General features: G+C 36.3%; 1 protein-coding gene across 11 annotated transcripts in view; it reads right to left on the bottom strand.

Annotated features, from left to right (window-relative positions):
* Positions 1-21562, bottom strand: part of SCN3A (sodium voltage-gated channel alpha subunit 3) — a 121271-nt gene that overhangs the window by 78434 nt on the left and 21275 nt on the right. For 9 of the 11 annotated variants that reach the window (XM_027558931.1, XM_027558961.1, XM_027559030.1 and 6 more), the window contains exons 2-5: positions 20660-20855; positions 10713-11026; positions 5219-5337; positions 3638-3727 (exon numbers count right to left, since the gene is read on the bottom strand). In XM_027558931.1, the coding sequence (XP_027414732.1) occupies positions 3638-3727; positions 5219-5337; positions 10713-10976 (473 nt within the window). In that variant the 5' untranslated portion in view covers positions 10977-11026; positions 20660-20855. Of the gene's footprint in view, positions 1-3637; positions 3728-5218; positions 5338-10712; positions 11027-20659; positions 20856-21562 lie in introns of those variants that run through there. The other 2 variants (XM_027558951.1, XM_027559011.1) reach the window with 2 other exon arrangements.

Below are 21562 nucleotides of genomic sequence, written 5' to 3'. Positions count from 1 at the left end.
CATCTATGTTCTGTTTATCATATTAGTAGATAATGCCCTATGGTTTATGCTAGGCAATTCTAAGTTATTTACAGAATTGTTAGGAGTAAGATTTGGAGGAGGCAATGGCACCCCACTCCAGTACTCTTGCCTGGAAAATCCCATGGACGAAGGAGCCTGGTGGGCTGAAGTTCATGGTGTCGCTAAGAGTCAGACACAACTGAGCGACTTCTCTTTCACTTTTCATTTTTATGCATTGGAGAAGGAAATGGCAACCCACTCCAGTGTTCTTGCCTGGAGAATCCCAGGGACAGGGGAGCCTGGGGTCGCACAGAGTCAGACACCACTGAAGTGACTTAGCAGCAGCAGCAGCAGTAGGAGTAAGATTAAAGTCCCTACTCCTATTTCTGTTTTGGGGAAAGGAAGAAAATTTGTGGGGACATTTGGAATATATGGTGAGTGTTGATAGCTATTCAAGGAAGAGGGTCTTAGAGCTTAACATTTAAGACAGCTTTGCACAGGACAGGTGTTCAGATATACCTGTTAGAAAGCTAGATTGAATGCGTCAGTGAGAATCAAGGAGGACCTTGATTTTTCCTGGCTCTGACCCCACTAGGTTCTTAATCATGTTGTTGATTCTGTCCATGTTACAAGGTGTTTTCCCCCTGTAATTTTGATATTTATAGAAATGATTTGCCTTACATATTATGACTCTCACTGTATAATATGGTCCTTGGGATGCCATCTCTCTGTATAGGGAAGATTTCTGCTGTCAGTTACTTGTATTTTCCTGTCAAAACTGACTTCTCTTTTCATTGGACTCTGTTTTTTTAAGGTTTTTGTTGTTTGTTTCTTTTACTGTAATCACTAATGTTTTGCTTATTTTCCTGCTGCCTTGCTGTCAGGTGACTAGAGATAATTGATTAGGAAACCTGTGCAAAGTTTTCCAACTAAACAGTGTAAATCAAAAGCTTTTGTAAAGCTGACTTTTCATAATGGATATAGGCATCTCTAAAAATAACTTAAAAGAAAACTGCATATTCAAATAATAATATTTGTGTCCCCTTTACCTGTCTTTTAATAACATTATATAAATAAATTCATACATGTTTAAGTATGTCAATAATTTATGCAGGGAAAAATACATACAGAATGATTTTATACAGGTATATCCACTTGTTAAGCCCCAAATGGTAACTGAGAATTCTGTTAAATGGCTTGCCTCAACATAAGAACTGGATTCTCTACTAAAATGATTTCTAGGGAGCTTTTTCAATCTACTGTCAAAAAAGTCTTTAATTTGTTAAATCACTGATGAATGATGGCTTAGAATGATTCTGTAAATTCTCATAGAAATCTACAAAAAAACAGAAATGAAAGTGTCAGTATTTGTTATAATAGCTTATCTCCTATTAGACATTACTTTAAAAATATAATGGTAAAAACATACAATTTTCTTTTTCACTAAAACAAATACCTGATCATTGTATTAGCTTATTACATAAATAGACTGTCCAAGCTAAACACCTTCTGTTTCACTAAAAAAAAAAAAAAGCATGTTTCTTTCACAAATAATCTTATATGTGATTGACAAATTGGGGAATAATGCTGTTATAATGCAAAGATTTTTAGTTAAAGCACAGTTTCCCTCAGCACATTAATGTTTTGAAATAATCAGGGGCACCTTTTCCTTCACACTTACATACAATATCCTAAGCAATAAAAGACCTTAATACTACTGTAGAAAAATCGACAGATGTTCCTTCTTTCGTGCAAGCAGGGTGTAGTTTAACATGCCCAAAATACTGTGCTTAGACCTTTCCCTCTGTATTAAAATACTGAATCAAATGTTTTACTTTGATGATATCATTGCCAGGGTCTCCATTTCAAGGCAGGAAGGACAAGGCCCAGGTCTAAGACTGCAGAGAGGTTGCTGGCTCAGGCTTTAGGTACAAATGTCCACAGAGATTTAACTGGGCCAGTGTCTTTTTATTGGGACTGTTATGTTTTTTTATTAATATTCCAATTACAAAGTTTTAAAAGTTTTGAGAGATCTGTCCATAATCATGTTTTCTTCTTAAGCCTTGTTATTATTTGAATATGGTTTTGCAAAGACATTTTGCTTCCTTTACAGATTTGTGATGTTTCTAGTACACATGTGTGTCTAAATAATCTATGTATCTTAATATAACTAAATATCAAAATAACTTAAACACCTAAGTATGTTTTTTTTAATGTACCTATATAGTGTATAAATGAATTGCCTAGTGATATAGAGCTAAACACCTAAATCAATTTTATCAGAATATAACAGTAGTAGTAATATAGTAGAATAAAATAATTTTATTTATGCTCAAATGGTAATTGTATTTTATCTAAAATGCATAATTGTGATTCAATCTTAACTTTTATGATAAATGATTATTTAGCTTCAGTTCAGTCGCTCAGTCATGTCCGACTGTTTGCGACCCCATGAATCGCAGTACGCAAGGAAGGCCTCCCTGTCCATCACCAACTCCCGGAGTTCACTCAAACTCATGTCCTTCAAGTCGGTGATGGCATCCAGCCATGTCATCCTCTGTTGTTCCCTTCTCCACCTGCCCCCAATCCCTCCCAGCATCAGAGTCTTTTCCAATGAGTCAACTCTTCACATGAGGTGGCCAAACTACTGGAGTTTCAGCTTTAGCATCATTCCTTCCAAAGAACACCCAGGACTGATCTTCTTTAGAATGGACTGGTAGGATCTTCTTGCAGTCCAAGGGACTCTCAAGAGTCTTCTCCAACACCACAGTTCAAAAGCATCAATTCCTTGGTGCTCAGCTTTCTTCACAGTCCAACTCTCACATCTATATATGATTACTGGAAAAACCATAGCCTTGACTAGATGGACCTTTGTTGGCAAAGTAATGTCTCTGCTTTTGAATATGCTATCTAGGTTGGTCATAACTTTCCTTCCAAGGAGTAAGCATCTTTTAACTTCATGGTTGCAATCACCATCTGCAGTGATTTTGGAGCCCCCCAAAATAAAGTCTGACACTGTTTCCACTGTTTCCCCATCTATTTCCCATGAAGTGATGGGACCAGATGCCATGATCTTCATTTTCTGAATGTTGAGCTTTAAGCCAACTTTTTCACTCTCCACTTTCACTTTCAGCAAGAGGCTTTTGAGTTCCTCTTCACTTTCTGCCATAAGGGTGGTGTCATCTGCATATCTGAGATTACTGATATTTCTCCCCACAATCTTGATTCCAGCTTGTGTTTCTTCCAGGCCAGCATTTCTCATGATGTACTCTGCATATAAGTTAAATAAGCAGGGTGACAATATACAGCCTTGACGGACTCCTTTTCCTATTTGGAACCAGTCTGTTGTTCCATGTCCAGTTCTAACTGTTGCTTCCTGACCTGCATATAGGTTTCATTTAATAACCTTTCTTAATCAAATGCTATCATTTGTTGAAAGAAATATCTATCTCATAGGAGAAATACGCCCCCCCCAAAAAAAATTCCCTTGTTTTTCCATAGTATGCAAATAATAGTTTCTTAAAAGTGTTTAGTTTGACTTCAAAAAGTGGAAACCATAAGTCAGACCATAATTAAAAGGAGATTGCTAGAGAATTTGAGTGTGCATTTCTCATTCCAAGAAATCATTTTTACTTACTCTACATTCTTTGTCCAGTCTGGAGGATTACTCAAGGTCATAAATACACAGTTGGTCAAGATAGTGCACATGATAAGCATGCTGAATAAAGTAGATTATAGTTAAGGAACAAATGCTAGTACAATTTTGTGGCAATTTACAAATAATCCAATGCAAAGAAACCAAGTTACCTGTAAAATTAATTTTACTTATTTGTTTTAAAACAATGACAAAGAAAAAAACGAAACTCCGAAGTCTATCATATATTCTTTGTATTCTTGGTTCGTTGTTTTTTTGTTTTGCATCATTCCCTCACAAAACTGAATTCAATAGAAAGAGATCTCTGTTTGAAGCAAATGGGAATTTTCTAGTGTAAGTCTAAAAGTTATACTTCAGCTACCCTTTAAAATTTCCACTGATGGACAAAAGGTTAATGAATGGAATATAATAAACCTGAGAATGTATATCCCTGTGTATTCAAGGATTACATTGATTGATTCTACTGTAATTAGGAACTCTAGTAGCCGTACAGTGATGGAACTTGTCCCTTTAGCATTTACCACATAAGAATAAAGGGAGAGACAAATTTTGCTAATGAGCTAGTTTTATTTTCTAGCTTTTTATTTTCACTTGCGAGTATAGGAACTTATCAGGACATTTAATTATCTTTCTGTATCTTGTCCTTACCATACCTAAACACACACTGTTTTTAAACCTTTCTAAGAATTAGCTGTAATGATTTCTCTTAGAATTTCAACCCAGACTTCACTCTAAGAAAACTAAGGATTACATTTTTTGAAGTAAATCTTTCTGTTTTAAAATGTAAATACTTTCCAATAGCAAACTATGGACTGGGAGAATTCAAAAGCACTTCAAAGGCTATCCGTCCTCTTTTCCCTGTCTCTAGGTTAACCCTGTGTCTTTTGTCTCTCTTTTAGTTTTTATGTTGACCTGTTTTGAATCTGTTTGTATAAGATGCCTATTTTGGATCACTGCCTCTGAAGATCATCTAGTTTATTATCACTTCTTGAGAGTTTTCTTGAAATCCACACCTATTATGTCATTTTACATAAAGTTTTTGACTATCATTGTAGGTAGTTTTAAGTTCAATGATTTTTAAATAGATGCTATCAATCAGATGCATAGTAGTTTAATAAATATTTACTGAAGGAAGAAAAGAAGGAAGGAAGGAAGGAAGGAAGGAAAGTCCAGGTGATGAAGATACAGAACCAATTAAGGCAAAAAAATTTGAACGTTTGGAATATAGATAATAATACTAAGCACAGGAGGCTATGCTTCTTTAATGATGGCTATATATGGTCTAATTGAGGTTAATAACAGTTTGAAGGAGATTTGCTGTTGTTCCTGCTACACAGTGTGTTTCATTTACTATCATAGTTTTCTTTTTACTACTAGAATCATAATTGTCATTCTACAATAATCTTGTTATAAAGAGCAGAAAATCAGTGAGTACAATAGATTAAATAACAAGGTTACCAATTAATCTGAGAGAATTATATATATATATTATAAAAAGAATGACATTCTTTATAAAATCAGCTACTAGAAACAACATTTAGACAATTCACATAAAAAGGATATGAATGTACCAAAATCTTAATAGCAATTTTCCTAATAGGGTTTAGTGGAGTTAAAATATACAAGGCAGAGGTGGCACTGAATCGGAAAATTGCCTTCCCTTTATTCAATACTATAAAAGTCTGAAAAAGAACACATGAGAAAAAATTACTAGATTAGACATGTGGCTTATATGAAGAGCTTACACACATAAAAACTTTTTACCTGATTTATTTGAACTTGTTTCAGTCAGTTTGTATAAGTATAAACATATTAGATATCATTTTTTCTCCCCTAAATTAACATATAACTACAAATAAAGATACAACGTACTATTATCTAATCTGTCTCTCAGGTATCAATTTCCCAATACAAACTGATGATCCTACACAAAATTTGTATCAGGTTGTAAATTAACTTTGTGGACTCTAATTCTATTTAAGGCTTACCATCTGTCCCCAGTTTTGGTAACTTTTCAGATTATTCTGTACATACTGGTATTAAAATAATCTTTTATAAATATCTTAATTATATCAAATCTTTTAACTCCAAAGTTTATGAAGCTATTTTCCCTGTGGTAGTTGTCCTACTTTAAAATGTTCAAACAGGCTGAATAAACTGGTTTTGCTGGTTGTATAGATCTGCCGTAATACGAGAAGGACCAGCCACATTAAGAATTAGTCTGAAATGCATCATTTCAAAGGGCATTCTGTCTCTAAATTCCTATGACCTGAACCCTATAATCATCAATTTAGCATTTAAGCTGGGCTTTCCTGGTGGCTCAGATGGTAAAGAATCTGCTTGTAATGCAAGTCCAATCCCTGGGTTGGGAGGATCCCCTGGAGAAGGGAATGGCTACCCACTTCAGTATTCCTGGGACTTCCCTGGTGGCTCAGATGGTGATTACCTACTAGGTCTCTCTGGAATCATCTTTTTGGTTTGCTTCGCACCAAAGCACCTTTGTTCCAGCCAATTCAATTCACTTGTCAATCCCACTTACTATCAACTTCTCACTCTGATTCTCAAGATGAGTGTCAGAATCCTAGAGGAAGGAGGCACCTGAGAGGTCGTGTAATGCAAACTTACTTTTGTCCAGATCCATAACAGATCTGACGATAAGGTGCCATCTACAATGACCCACTCTTATATCAGATGTTCTTAGTTCTGTCCACATGTTAGAATCTCCTGGGGTGATCTTAAAATTGCTGTTATACGGGATCCACCCAAGAACAACAGAATTAATTTCTGGAGGATGGGCATAGACAATGGTATGTTAAACATTTTCCCCTAGTGATTCTATATGCAGCCACGGGTTGAAAATCCCTACTCTCCAGGAATGTCATCAGCTGTCAAAATCATCTCCACCATTATGTCTTTCCAGATAAATCACACTGCCTTTTGATCACTCCCCAATTGTTTCCTTTTTCCAGTAAGTCTTAGTATATTAATATACACACATTGGCATGCTGCTTGTAATTATAGCAGCAATTATTTGTAGAGTTCATTCCACTGAGGACTAGCTTAGAAGTTGTTATAAATCATTGAGCATAAAGAACCAGTTAGCTACTTTTTTTTTTTTCATTTTACACAGCATTTAATAGCCTGGTTTGCAAATAAACTCTTTTCAATTAAATGTGAGTTTACCTTTAAGTTGCTATTTACTTTTAAGATATCTATTCTATATAACTGTTTAGTTATGAATATGTTTTCACTATTCTCAAGTTTTACACGATCATTTGAATGTCATTAAAATGCATTGTGATGTTGCTTATATGATTAAAGTAACTAAGGGCTGTATCCTAGACATTCATGTTCACTGACAACATGCTCTGTTTGAGTAGAATATTGTGAGTATGATATTTACATTTAATGAATAGAAAATATTTATATATAAGTGTAAAGCATAGAGAAAGCGACCTCCCTGCACGTTGCCTTTTTGTATTCAAGACCATAGACCTAACCAACTATTTTCTATGAACTGTCTGTAGATTTGAAAAATGCTCTGATAAGGGAAAATAAGCTGTTCTTTACTAGCACTGAGATTATTCACAAGGGAGAGTGGGCACTGGGATGCCTGCTCTTGAAACACAATGCATTAAAGGATTTTTGAATTCATAGGATTAAATCATTTAATATTATAGTCAAGCAATCTGGGTCTGTTTAGATATTCAATGATAGCAGTAACATGTAAAGTTTACCACAGTTTAAGGTGCATTTACTCATTTTTTTTTTTAAAAACAATGTCCCTGAAAAAGCCAACTGTAACATTGAGAGGATTTTATTTTGAAAAATTTCCAAGCTCAAAGTGAACAGAAATGAACTGTTTCTTTAAACATGGAAGCCTCTCCTCTTCCCATAAGATTAGCCTTTGCAGTACTAATGGGATTAAAAATGACATAGCAAGGGCATCTTCAGTGAATTTACTGATTCTGGAATAAAGCAGACCTTAAGAACACAATCCCAGTTTATTTCTGGAGAACAACCCCTCACAGAAAGAAAACCTTGAGTTCTGAGAAGTGAAGAATAAAAGGTTGTTGTCCTGTATGGTAAACAAATGACAAGAAAGGCATTTGAAATTTGGGGCTCTTTTGTTGAGAGATATATTGAAACTGAAAATTATTGGAGAGAATGACTGATAAATAGAGGAGAGATCAATAGTGTCAATTCCAAAATCTGTTCTCCAATAAATAGTAAGTAATGATGTGACTTAAGAAAATAGTACTATATATTGCTACTAAGGTGATGAATGTTATATCTGAAAGTATGTTAAACTGGTTATTATCTACTTTGGAATGGTGCTTGCTTCTTTTTTCCAGGTAAATGTACATTTTACAGGTTCACTAAAGGTTTTACTACTTAAGGCAAGAATAAGTTCTCTGAGTAGAACCATATCCATCAGAGAATTGAAAATTATATAACTAATTTTTCAAAACATTTTCTTTCATTATATGATAAACACAGTATATAGCTTTGCTTAGTGATTAAGAGCTCTGGAGCCTGACTGCCTAGGCTCACATCCTGATTCATCACTTACGGAGTGTTAACTTTGGGCAAGTTACGTAACCTCTCTGTGCTTCACTTCCCCATCTATACAATGAGATAAATGTAGTACATGCCTTGTTTTTTGTTGAATGTTACATAAGTTATACGAGTTAAAGCACTCAAACAATACCTGACAAAGTATGAGCATAGCAAATTTTAGCTATTACCATAATCACTGTCACTAGTCTCAAGTTTCATTTGATCAATTTGAATGCCATTAAAATGCATTGTGATTTTGCTTATATGATTCAATTAGGTATGCAAAATTATAACATTAATTGATGGAATCAAAGTTTCATAATGCTTTATAATTTTAAGACACCTTTCACCTGCAATTATTCCATATAATTAACAAGCTTTATACCATATTTTAAATTCCAGAACTTCTCCATTAGCTTCTTACATTAGCTCCTTCTGTCCCAAGAGCTATTTTCTTCAATAGCCCTTCATCCTTCATCCTTATAGACTCATCATAAAGGAAAGCAGGGCAAACAACAGTATACACTCTGGATGTCTCTTAAAATGAGTCATGGCCATTATGAATAAATATGGGTTCCACTCTTGTTGTCAGACAGGGAGGCAATAAAAACTGACTTTGTTAGCACATAGAGAGCAATTCTGTTTCCTAGCGGCAGACTCACGTTAACCAAGCTTGAAAGCCTGATATAAAGTTAAAATGCCAATCTATTTATATACAACCAGATAGATCACTGTCACATGGGTTGGAATAATTGCTGTAGCAGAGCCAGCACATTCTTTCCTTTAAGCAGATGTATGGGAAGATGAATTATAATAAGATACTCTTTGTTGAGTGTGGAGTCCAAATAAGCTGACTTAATTAATTAATATGGATGTTTGATGACATCTCAATTAGGTGGCACAGTGTAGGCCCTCCCCAGTGTAGTGACTTTCTGAGAGGAAAGTACTTTCAGGACTACTACTAACTGAAAATCTGTCTCCCTGAAAAAATGTTAATATTTTTCTTCATTATTCTCTTTTGCCCCTCCTTAATTTTACCAATTCCCTATCTTAAGGATAGGTAAAATTCCTTTCTTTAAGTAGCAAATACTTTTAATCATGTCAAAGTATAAGTCATACTGTCATCTCTTGAAGGCATCTTTGCAAATGTATAGCTTGAATCAATAATTTCCAGAGGAGAATTTTCTTCTAGTTTCTTGGGGAATATCTCACTTGCATCATCATATGTAATAATACAGTAACTAAATTTCAAAATTTTCTTTACCAATTCTATAGTAAAGTACTGGAATACATTACTTTTAGAACTATATGAATATATATTATATGCCACCTTTCATGCAGCTAGTTTAAAAGGAAACAGAAAGAATCAGTACTTTAACATTATCCTCTGTATGTACATAGCTTCATACAATATGTACATAGTTTCAGAGCAGTAGGGCTAGTTCCAGGTCTGAATGGTTGTCAGTTCCTTTAGCCATCGTTGATCTTATAAGCTGTATGCTGCTTAAAGAATACAGTTTCTTTAGCCATTCCTTTTAAAAGGGCTGGCTTTGACTAATAAAAGTGCTCATTTTTTCCTTTAATCTGTAAGCCAATAACTCTTGGCGATATTAATGTTCCTTTAGTTTCTACATGGGCCAGTTTTTATGTCTGTGAATGTGAAATATAAATCATGGTTGTAAGCTGCCAAAATACCTAATTAGAGAGCACACAATCTATCATGAATTCTTTATACTTCCTACAAAATACTGCACGGTTGGTTTAACATAAAAAAACTAGCTAATTCTGACAGAATTATATGGTTATTATAGTATTAGAAAGACACAGTCATAATTGTTGATTTAAATCATACATAGTTGGAAAAACTTGAGTTTCTGTTTCTGTTTTTTTGTCTTCTGTTCTTGACATTTTTTTTTCTGAGTGATGTTTTAACAACATATAAGTGTTCTGGAATCTAGCCTGTCACAGATTAAGTTTAAGAGAAACTCCCTATTAGGTTACTGGACCCCCCAAAAATGTATCTTTGGGTGAACATTTTTTTCTATCTTCCTATAGGAGGATGCTAAATAAAAGATTATTTATTACCCTTTAGACTACAAATGTATCGTGAAGAAACCTCAAGTCAAAGAACTGAAAACTAAGGACATGTGCCCTGTAACTCTTCTTTCACACAGCTATTATTCTGTTGTCTACTGTGTGTTTAAATATGTCACCAATAACAGATGTTTTGCTTTGTTGGTGTCAATTTTAATTTTGTCAATATCAGTGACTGTGAAATTGTAGAAATGGTTCATCTCTATATCACTTCACTTTGGCCAGATCTTGACTTCCTTTCTTACGTTTCTGCTCATTATATTGTACTTAAAAATAAGTGGAAATAAGTGTTATAAAATCTTAAACAATAGAAAACTTATGGTGCAGGGTATCCATGAGCCCCAGAAAAGTATATTAAAGTTCCAAGTTAAAGACTTATGGGAAGGATAAAATCAACACTCACTTTCTTATTGATATAGTAGGGGTCCAAGTCCTCCAGCGGCTCTGACACCATCCCTGGAGGGATGTCTCCGTAAATGAATGGAAGATTCTTTCCAGCCTCCAAGTCACTGTTTGGCTTTGGTTCGTTCTCTTCATCATTGTCTTGTTCTTTCTTGGGTTTCTTGGCTTTCTCTTCTGCAGCACGTTTTTCGATAGCAGCAAGAGATTCTCTAGTAAAAAGGCGGAAGCTTTCAGGTCCTGGGGGTACCAACAGTGCCTGTGCCATCTTTTCATCCTGCACATTTAATTACGTTTAGCTTCTTGCATAAGAATAGCCTGCAATTAAAAAAAATGCATGAGGGTTAGGAAAGCAAGAGAATGAGAGAGATTAAGAAAATCAACCAAAATGTTATTTAATATTTCTTGTATTAATTATTTTAATGTAAACATTAAGTAATGCTTTTCATGCTGCACTACAAATTTTAACTTAGAAATATCATTCAGTCTAATTTTCAATAAGACTTTATATGTCTGTTCTGATACCTTTACACCAAAGCATAGTAAACATTTGGTAAAGATTAGTGCCAAGAATGCTTGTCGATAAGATTACTTAGGGACCCATTATTTCTCTCCCTCCTCTTTTTATCATATCTTACTAACACTCCAAAGAAAAATATCCTGGTGACAATATAGTGATATACAGCAGACTCATAAAATCTCAGGGTAGGAAAAGAATTTTGTGTAACCCAACCACTGTTCTAATTACCAGCATCATTGAACACTGGTTGTAAGGCAAGGTCTGACTGTCAGCATCGACAGAGAAGGCAAAGCTGTTTCCTTTTAGCTTTTCACTTAGGTTCCTCCTGAGGTATCTTCTGAAGCAATGCAGAATGTATTTACTTTTCCTGTCTGCTCCTCTTTAAGTATTCCAGGACAGTTCATCTTCCTGAATCTTTCATTTGGTGTAGGGTTGTAAAGGAATGGACTATGGAGCCAGATTCCTTCTTTTCTAAACCCTGGCTGTCACTGTTGAGCGGCATGACTTTAAAAATGTAACCCCTCAGTGCTTCAGTCTTCATCTATAAAATGGGGATAATATGAGTACTGAACCCCCCAGGTTAGTAAGGAATTAAAAAATTAATTTGCATTAAATATTTAGACTAGTTTCCAGAATTAGCAAGCGTTGTGTTAGTGTCAGTGATCGTAATCTAATTATCTTTAGTTCCTTCCTTCAACCTTTTTCTCTGTTGCGGTTTCAAGCATCTTTGCAATTCAAGCCACTGTTCTTTAAATAAGGTCCTAACTTGCTGGAACTACAGCTAACTGTGGAGCTTCAGGAATGGACTGGGGAGTGCAGAGTACAGGGGCACATTCACACACGCCTACCCCATGGCTGGAAGAGGAATGGAGGAGACAAGGCAGACATGCGGAGTGGACCCGCTCAATTTCCCAGGGGAGGGAAGAAATTCTGTCTGCTGGAAATGTGACAGAACTGTCAGAAATACAGGAAATCAGCTAAATTTTGAAACATGAGTTAGCAGTTATTTTATTTTGCATTGTGCTAAGAATCTCATTTTAAAAATCCATATAGAAAATAGAAACAATAACAATGAAATGCAATGAGTACATCAGCCATCTTGTAGAATGATCTGCAACCATGGCATCAGAATAATCACGGAAGTCATCTGTGATATTTCCCTATCCCCAGACACCTGCCTTCCTCTGCCCCGACACGTACTCTAGTCACCATAGTAGTTTATCCCTAAATGGCATTCTAATTCTTGGCAGTTCATTGCATGGAGATAGTGAGAAATTCTAGATCTTATAGTGACATAAGAAAAATAGTGACTCAAAAAAAAATGTATGTTTTTGGAGTGTATATCTGAATTACTGGCTCCCAGGTCTGTCCCAGTGACAAAAAATATTTTAATACCTATGTCTTTCCATTGAATTCATATTCACAGTATGATACCATCATTATATTTCCTGCTATTATGAAGGTATATTCCAGATAAGTTATAAATTGTCAGACTTGTCAAAAAATTGTGCCATATCCCCTACTAGTTCTGAAAAAAGAACTTCTGATTTGTGATGGGACATCAAGTGGTATATGGATCAGAAGGTTTGGGAACAGGTATTCTGTTTTACTTGAAAATCAATCAGCTCTCTATTTTGTGCCTTCTAAATTCATGGTAGATGCACAAAGTAGAATTAATGGTTTCAGCCATTTTATGTTAAATCCAGTGGTGACATAGTCATCTCAACTCTAGGCAGCTGTGGAATAATCACAGCTTTTGTACTTTTCAGTGGGGAAGGAGTTTGTCTTTAACTCAAAGCCTTAAACAACCAGGTATGTGTAATCCACCTGTCTCTTATCACCTGTCTTGAATTGAATGGATAAGGGTTCTTCCCAAGTGCTAAATGAAAATGACAAAGCATGAGAACAATATCTTTAAAAATTTCTGTGGAACTTGGCTGCTCTCTTAAGGGACAAGAAAGGTTGCTTTTGTAGTTAAGCATTCACTCGAAGTGATTTTGGTTTCTTTATTGACAGTGGGAACCTTGCCGCAGTTGGTTTCAGAGTCTGTGACTACTGACTTTGTGGTATTGAGTTTGTCACTTAATCTTCCTCAGCCTCTTTAAAGCACCTGCTTGCCAGTGCAGGAGACAAAAGGGATGTGGGTTTGATCCCTGTGTCAGGAAGATCCCCTGGAGTAGGAAAATGGTAACCCACTCCAGTGTTCTTGCCTGGAGAATTTCATGGACAGAGGAACCTGGTGGGGCCCCCGGTCCATGGGGTTGCAAAGAGCTGGACACAACTGAGCACACACAAGCAAGCAACCTCACTGACATTGAAACACCTTATCATATATGTGACAACACTTTTCCATAAAGAAATAACTACTTTTACTCATTTAATTAGAGTCTCCTGGCTCCTGAGTTCTAAAATGAAATTATTTTAAACATATCTAATGTAGAAAATCTTCCAGTAATCTTTATAAATGACTTTGATTTCTCTGAGATGACACACAAAAAGGTACCATCACAAAATCATGACAATTTATTTTAAAATAAATAATTTACCTTCATTCACTTATCAGGGGCCAGAATAAAGATCTCGAGTCTTGATCAAAAGGAAGTAAAGACGTCTCTTTGAAATTACCATGCTGGTGTCTCTAAATCCTGAGAAGACAGTCCAGCTCTAGACTCTCAGCTTTTTGTCTGCAAGGAGACCTAGGGTTTGCTCAGTATTTGGGTAGGCTGAGACATTAAAGATTATAGTGAACAGAGTTTCTTGGGGCTTCACCTATAGTGTTGCTGTTTAGAAACCTCTCGTAGTTCTTCAGTAGTTCTATTTTAATTTTTTTCTATTCTTTCTTGTTCTTTGTGAGCTTATTATACTGAGCTCTTACATAATTTTATATTCCTATTAGGACAGACTTTAAAAAATTAATTCCTGCTGATGCCTTGGTGTGGAATATCTATTATTAATGAATATATATGCATTATAATTTATTAAAACACATCAAATTTTCTCTAGAACTGTCCTTGCAAGGACAAAAAAGGAGAAAAGATCTGAGATGATCTCTTTGATTAAAAACTCTAAGTTTGTTAATGTGTATCAATAAAACAAATGCATCCTTCTGTTAATCAAGAAAGACTGTGGTTCAGAATATCTTATTACAGGGATGGATGACAGAATTTCAAACCTGGAAGGAAACTTAGGGTCATTTATTTAGGAAATATTTATTGAGGGACCACTCTGTATCAACACTGTGCTTGAACTAGGTACCCATAGTCTCTGCCCTCAAGGAATTGACTGTCCATTGGGAAAGACAGATTTTTATACTAATAATTATAATATAATCTTATATAACTGGTTATTGTCTGAGGTGCATTAAAGGGAGGAGTTTATTCTACCCAGGGAAGGGCATGGTTAAGACAAGTTTTCCTAAGGAAGTGATATTAGGGTAAGTTTTGTAGACTGGTTGGAATTTGACCAGCTAGTTGTAGTGGTGGTGGTAGATGGGGGAAGGTTGGGAAGAAGCCATATTAGTAGAGACCTATTAGGTAGGCAGGGGGGAAGCATGGATATGGACCCAGAAATAACAGAGCATGGATTGTTTGGGAAGAACTAACTATAAGAAGTTCATTATGGGTGGAAGTCAACCTGCCTAAAAGGGAGGGGAAAAATAAAGGAATGGAATTTATGCAGGATATAGATCACCAAAGGCCTCATTCAGCACACTAAGGAAAGCTGTAGGTGGGACACGCATGATCACTTTAAGATTGGAAAGATGGTGGCAGTATGAAGAACGGACAGATAGGGAGTGATCCTAGAGCCATGGTTTTTAAACATTTTGGTTTCAGGATCCCTTAATGCTCTTAAAATTATAGGTGACTTCAAAGAGCTTTTGTTTAAGAGGAGACTTATCTATCCATATTTACTGTACTAAAAATTAGAATAGAAAATTTAAAAACATGTCTTGATTACCGTAATATGTTTACATATAAAACAGATTTTTAATGAAAACACCTTAATATACCAATCATGTTTCAAAATGAAAAGAATTGAGTGAGAAGAATGAACTTGTTTTACATTTGGGCAAATCTCTTTACTGTCTGACTTAATGGAATATAGCTAGATACTCATATCTGCTTAAGAATTCAATCTGTTGAGATATGTTGTTTTGATTAAAGTACAAGAAGAAAATCCCCTCACAAATATGTAGTTGGAAAATAGGGAGCATTTCAATTTCTTTATGAAGCAGTTGTGAATGTTTTTCTTTGATAAACATTAAAACTCTACAAATGGTAGTTTCTTAAATTAGTTTCTATGTGGAATCTAAAACTATCAGTGAACTTCTGATTGATCTTGCCCTTTGGATGGATTTTGTACCATCATGCATAGATCATTTGGAAAATATCAGCACATTGCTATGCAGATTTTCCAAATTTTGACCAACTTTATCATGTAAATTCAAAAATAGCATTTGTTAATATCACCATTGATCTCTAGAGAAGATCATAATGTATTGGGAGACTGTCAAGCTCCCAGTTCAGTTCAGTTCAGTCGCTCAGTCGTGTCTGACTCTTTGCAACCCCATGAACTGCAGCACGCTAGGCCTCCCTGTCCATCACCAACTCCCAGAGTTTACTCAAACTCATGTCCATTGAGTCGGTGATGCCATCCAACCATCTCATCCTCTGTCGTCCCCTTCTCTTTCCCAGCATCAGGGTCTTTTCAAATAAGTCAGTTCTCCCAGCTTCAGGTTTTCCAGAATTCCAATTTCCCCTTGAAAGCTCCAATTTTAACATCGACAACAACTGCTATCATTTGCTTTCCCTGAAGTCACAGGTTTTTCCTTTATTCACTTTTGAGAAAATATCTGCCAAATATCCGAGTCTGAATAACCAGAGTTTGTCAGTTCTTTCTGTCAAGTGGAAATGGTGTTCCGCGAAAAAGTAATGCGCATTCAGTTCTTGACTGACACAGTCACACAACTCTTTTCCTTGAGACAGCTTTAGTGCTCAGTCCACAGAGGAAATGCTTTCTGTATTCTTTCCCTATCATCATACAGAATATTAAAAATAAGTGTTCTGTAGGGTCAAGATTTAATAAAACTAATAATTTTTACTGCCTCATCAAAGATGTTCTTATGCGAACTGGCATTTTTTTTTTTTTTTCCTTACCAAAAATTGTGGTGAAGAAAACAAGGACTCCTCCTACAGTTTGGTGCCACTGCCTTGATTCCTGCTCAGGCGTTAGCAGTTCTACTTCCATGACTTTAGCACTATCGGTGCAAATGTCAGAGCAGTGAAAAAAGGCAAATGACAATTTGGTATTTTTTAAGAAAATAGTTTAGACCTCACAGACACTCTGAAGCAAACTCAGGAACACCCCGGTGTCTGAAACCACCCTTTGAGAACAGCCTCCCTAAAAGGAAGCAGATGGACACCAGTGGTTTAAAGCAAAGGGCAAGAGAATTTTATTGTAGCTTTACTACTTAAGGGTGTGGACTTGGTGGTCAGGACTGCATTCAAGCCCTGGCTCCACTATGTTCTAGCAATGTGATAATTTTTTTTTTTTTTAATTCTTCATACTCGCCAGGTTCCCTATGAAGGTAATGATAGCAATGACAGCACATATTTCATAGAGTTAATGTTAACCTTTAAATGAGAAAATGCACTGAAAGCTGAGCAGGTGCCTGGAGGATAGAAGGTCTTCAATAAGTTAGAAAGAAAACAAACCATGGCTGGAGGTTTGTATTGAAGGCACAATTAGGAAGAGAAAACCAATGAGATTTTGTGATGATTTGATATGAAGGGTGAAGAAGAGTTATGGGGTCAAGTTTATCTCCAGATTTCTGGTTTAAGCCTCAAGTTTAACCCAACCAAGAAGTAGAGGTTTGTAGGAATAAATTCTGCTTGAGTTTTATTTAGTTTGAGATGCCTGTGAGACAACTGGATGTATATTTATCTGAGACTCAAGAAAGCTGTCTGGGCTGGGTAAATGTTGATTAAGGAGTCACCAGTTAAAGCTGACGGAAAAGGCAATGGCACCCCACTCCAGTACTCTTGCCTGGAAAATCCCATGGACGGAGGAGCCTGGTGGGCTGCAGTCCACGGGGTCGCTAAGAGTCAGAGACTGAGTGACTTCACTTTCACTTTTCACTTTCATGCATTGGAGAAGAAAATGGCAACCCACTCCAGTGTTCTTGCCTGGAGAACCCCAGGGACGGGGGAGCCTGGTGGGCTGCCGTCTATGGGATTCCACAGAGTTGGACACAACTGAAGTGACTTAGCAGCAGCAGCATTAAAGCTGAAGAATACACAGTACATTATTTAGGGAAAAATTGGAAATATGAAGAAGCAGGACTCTTGTGATTACCATTTTTTAAAGAGAGGGAACACAGAGGATATTAAACAGTGACATTAGAACAGTTATATAGATGCCAAAAGAGGAATTTCTAAGAAGTTAATTAAAAGGCATGCATTGGATTTGACAAAAAGTCCAGCTACCTGCCTTTAAAATAAATGAGGAACAGGCACAGAGAAGTAATCTTCATTGAAGTATCTGTCTATTGACAAACACAGATTGTTGCCCTAAAGCGACACATTTTCCGTACATTCTGTTCTTGACTGATTTTTCCTATTATTGTTGACATTTTTTATCTTGAATCTTACTATTGTGTGATTTGATATTCAAGATCTAAGCTGTGTACAAGTACAGAAAGATAGATTTGTGTAACCCAGATCAGTTTTCCAGGCTCACGTATCTGTGTGCTGTGATACTAACATAAGCTGCTGAAAACATGTAAAACCAACGAATACAATGAGTACAAAATTAATAACTGTTAGTGAATCAGAATCTGAGAAAAATGGCACAGTAAATATTTGAGATATGCCGTAGCACTACTGCAGCAGAAACAAAAGTATTTTTTCCATTAGTCATTTAGCCCGTGAAGTCTCATCTTGCCTAATTTTCCAGAACAGAAGACAGTTTGGTGAATTGTATTGGTCTATAGCCTGTTAGTATCAATAGTCTCTCTCCGTCTCTGTAGGGATTTTTATAATTACGTTACAGACAAAATCAATTAGTTCTGGTCTATTTCCATGGAAACTGAATTATGTCAGAGGCTATAAATTTGCCATCTTCAAGGAAGGAAAGTTGTTCTGTGTCATACAACTTGAGAGATCAGGGAAGGAAAAAACAACATCCGAATATATTTTCATGTTCTTGATGACAAGAGAGAGAGTTGTCAGAGAAAGACTGGTTTCATTAGTGAGAACAGGATGCTGTCTGTGTTTTCTTGGTATCAACAAAAGAAATAGGAAAGGTATAATCTAAAAGATAGAATGGACCAATTAACTATTTTCCTGCTAAATAAAGTTATTATTTTTTCCAAAGGAATTTTCGTTTAGGGCTTATAAGTGGCATGTGTGACCAAAAGCATATTTTATCAAAGGCATACACATAGCATTCAACACATTATAATAATAACCACTGGGCACTCACCAAGGCTGAATAAAATATTATTGTCTATGTTTTAAAAGTTTTGAAATTATTGCTTTGTTGGTGCGCCTACGTAACCAAGTGACTTTGAGGATTAAATAAAATAATAGATAAAACTCAATTGAATGATCACTATGTCTTAGATAATTTACGTCATGTAATTTACGTACACTAACTTATTTAATTGTCATTTTAACCCTATGAGGGTATTACTATTACTATTTTCCCCGTTTTACAGATAGGAAAACCTAGGTATAGGTAGGTTGGATAATTTGTCCAAGTTACAAAAGTAATAAGGAGTCAGGATTTGAATACAGATAGTTTAGGATAAAGCCTGGGTCCCAAGCCTGCAAAATGAGAAGAATTTTAGTTCATGTCTTCAGAAATGGAATTACGATGAGTCAGCTACCTTATTAGGAGGTTATCATGTACAGAGGTTGTTATGTATGTATGATGTTAGGAATGGGGTGGTACCATCTAAGAAGCACAGCAATAGAGTCCTCACCTTTGCTTTAAAATACAAAACAAACAGGAATGAATTAATAAACATAAAAGGCACATCTAATAGATACCTGTTCACATGTATGTTAAACATGTTGGAGCTATTTAAAGGTAAATTAAATTAACTAACGGTCTGGACAAGCCTATTGAGAAAGTAACTCTGTAGTGTGGCTATCACCATACTATGGCCAAATACAAATTAAATCTCGACTTTCTCTACTATTGTTCCCTTCCTGTCAGATAAACACATGATTGTCCATAAAAGAACTACTTTGGTCTTTTTCTACCTGGACTTAATGTCAGACATCTGAAAAAAATAGCTGAATGTGAAAGCAGAAGTTCATCTCTGGCTTCAGAACAGTTTTTGTCTTGGAAATAATTATTATTTTTTAGGAGATGATGTTGCCTGTGACTTTATCATTATCAGATAGATATACGCTCAGAGAGACCACTGCTAACTAATAATGACAATTAAGCCAATATTGTAATAAACAAATCAGCATCATTGGTTTTATCAGCTCCTCAGTTTGTCTACTGTGTTTTCAAACTGAAGTAAATTTTGTGTTCATCTTCCCAACAGCCATTCCACTTCAATACCTCTTTCAAACCCCTTGCCTATCATTAGTTAAGGATTAGACATTTGGTCCAGTTCTGGCCAATACAAGGTGAGGGCAAGTCTGCCAACTTGGCATCTGTAAAAGTTTTCTTCACTCAAAAAAGACTGAGGGGGAGACAGAGTTTTCTGTCCCGTGGACACTGTTGCATCAGGGTATGATGGTCCTGCTGCCGGCACTTAAAACCAGAAGGCGTGCCATTGTGAGGGCAAAGCTGACACGCTGAGGGTGGCAGATCACAGAGACAGATCTGCCCTTGGGCTCTTGACGATCACTCACGTCCTGGACCCAAGCAGCCTCTGCACTGCTTGTTAGTTCAATAAACATCCTTCTTGACTTAGATAATTTTAGACAGCTTTTTTTCATTAGTTGCGGCTGATACACCAAACAAATAAACACTCCTCGGTAGGTTCAAAAACTTGGCCAGTCCAGGAGCCAGCTTACAGTCCAATTCTGACTACATGTTTAGATGTCCTTTATCCTATACACATAGATGACCTACAGAACCAATTACCAAATAAATAAGTTCAACTAAATACAATCCTGGATAACTTGCTGAATACACAAGATGAATGTGTCTCTTGAGAGAAAAAGAAATAAAATGCTGGTTTAGTTTCTCTTTACTTACATCAATAGCCTTTGTCATCTCTCCACTCCCTGAGGTCATCTCTGCCATGTCTCTTGAGTGTTTTTCTCTTTGGGAGGAACAAACTAGCAAGGAGGCAGGAAATCCCTCTTCTGCCTCCTTTTTGTCCTGAAACTGTTGCCATTGTTAGTTTACTAGATTTTAGTTTACTTTGCACAAACACGATTTAGACCCACTAGAAGTTTAGGTACCTTAGATAGTCACAGCACCTTTTTCCGGAAAAAACTCCAGGCCAATTCTGGGAATTATCTCATTTGTTCTTATACGACCCTTATAAGAGATTCTGTGTTTTTATTCCAGTGTGCCACTCTGCCACAAATCCTTGACAGGTATCTCATCCCTGATGAACTCTGATGTGGCTTGACATTACCGTCCTTGCTCCATGACCTGTGAAGAAAGAGAACACAGGTGAGGTGAATCCAGCACCTTTGACATTTGGATTGATATGGGTACTCTGTTTCTGGATCTGGATTTTGTATGCACTTTGTTTACTTATAGTCCTAGATCAAGAAATCAGGATTCACACAAAACATGTTGTGTGAGCCTTATGAGCAGCGTACCCTTGTGTGCTCAAGGGATGATGGGACCGGGAACCATTGTCAGGATCCTGCAGTGGGCATGGGACTCACCTCCTTCAGTGGCAACCTTGATTCCAGTCCTTCTGAAGACAGACTGGAGCTCCAGGGCATCTGCCTGTTCTTCACCTCCTACTTCCTTCCCTCCTCTCCTCTCTTTACTGCCCCTTGGCTTCTTTTCTTCAAATACCAGAAAGATCAAAGAGGTAGACCCTTGGAGTGTACGGTACACATGGAGGTTATGGGTTATTATCCTAATTCCTTTTCCTCTCCACCTAAAATCCCATTTTATTTGCTAAGATAAGACCAATAAACTTTATTCAATGGCTTCTATGAATAAATTTTAGATAAGCAGAGGTGAAAAAAACCAGCATGTTAAACCAAGGCGTAATATATATCAATCTGATGTCATAGTCCTTCCGGCTATAACCATTAGCAATGGCTAAGCCTAGTTAAACCAATGATTATTTAAAAGGACGATATATGAAAGTGAAAGTGTTAGTCACTCAGTTGTGTCTG

Source organism: Bos indicus x Bos taurus, chromosome 2 (genome assembly GCF_003369695.1).
Source record: "Bos indicus x Bos taurus breed Angus x Brahman F1 hybrid chromosome 2, Bos_hybrid_MaternalHap_v2.0, whole genome shotgun sequence".
Lineage (NCBI taxonomy): Eukaryota > Metazoa > Chordata > Mammalia > Artiodactyla > Bovidae > Bos > Bos indicus x Bos taurus.
The sequence above is the reverse complement of the archived record's forward strand: the minus strand, read 5'-3'. Positions and strand labels throughout refer to the sequence as shown.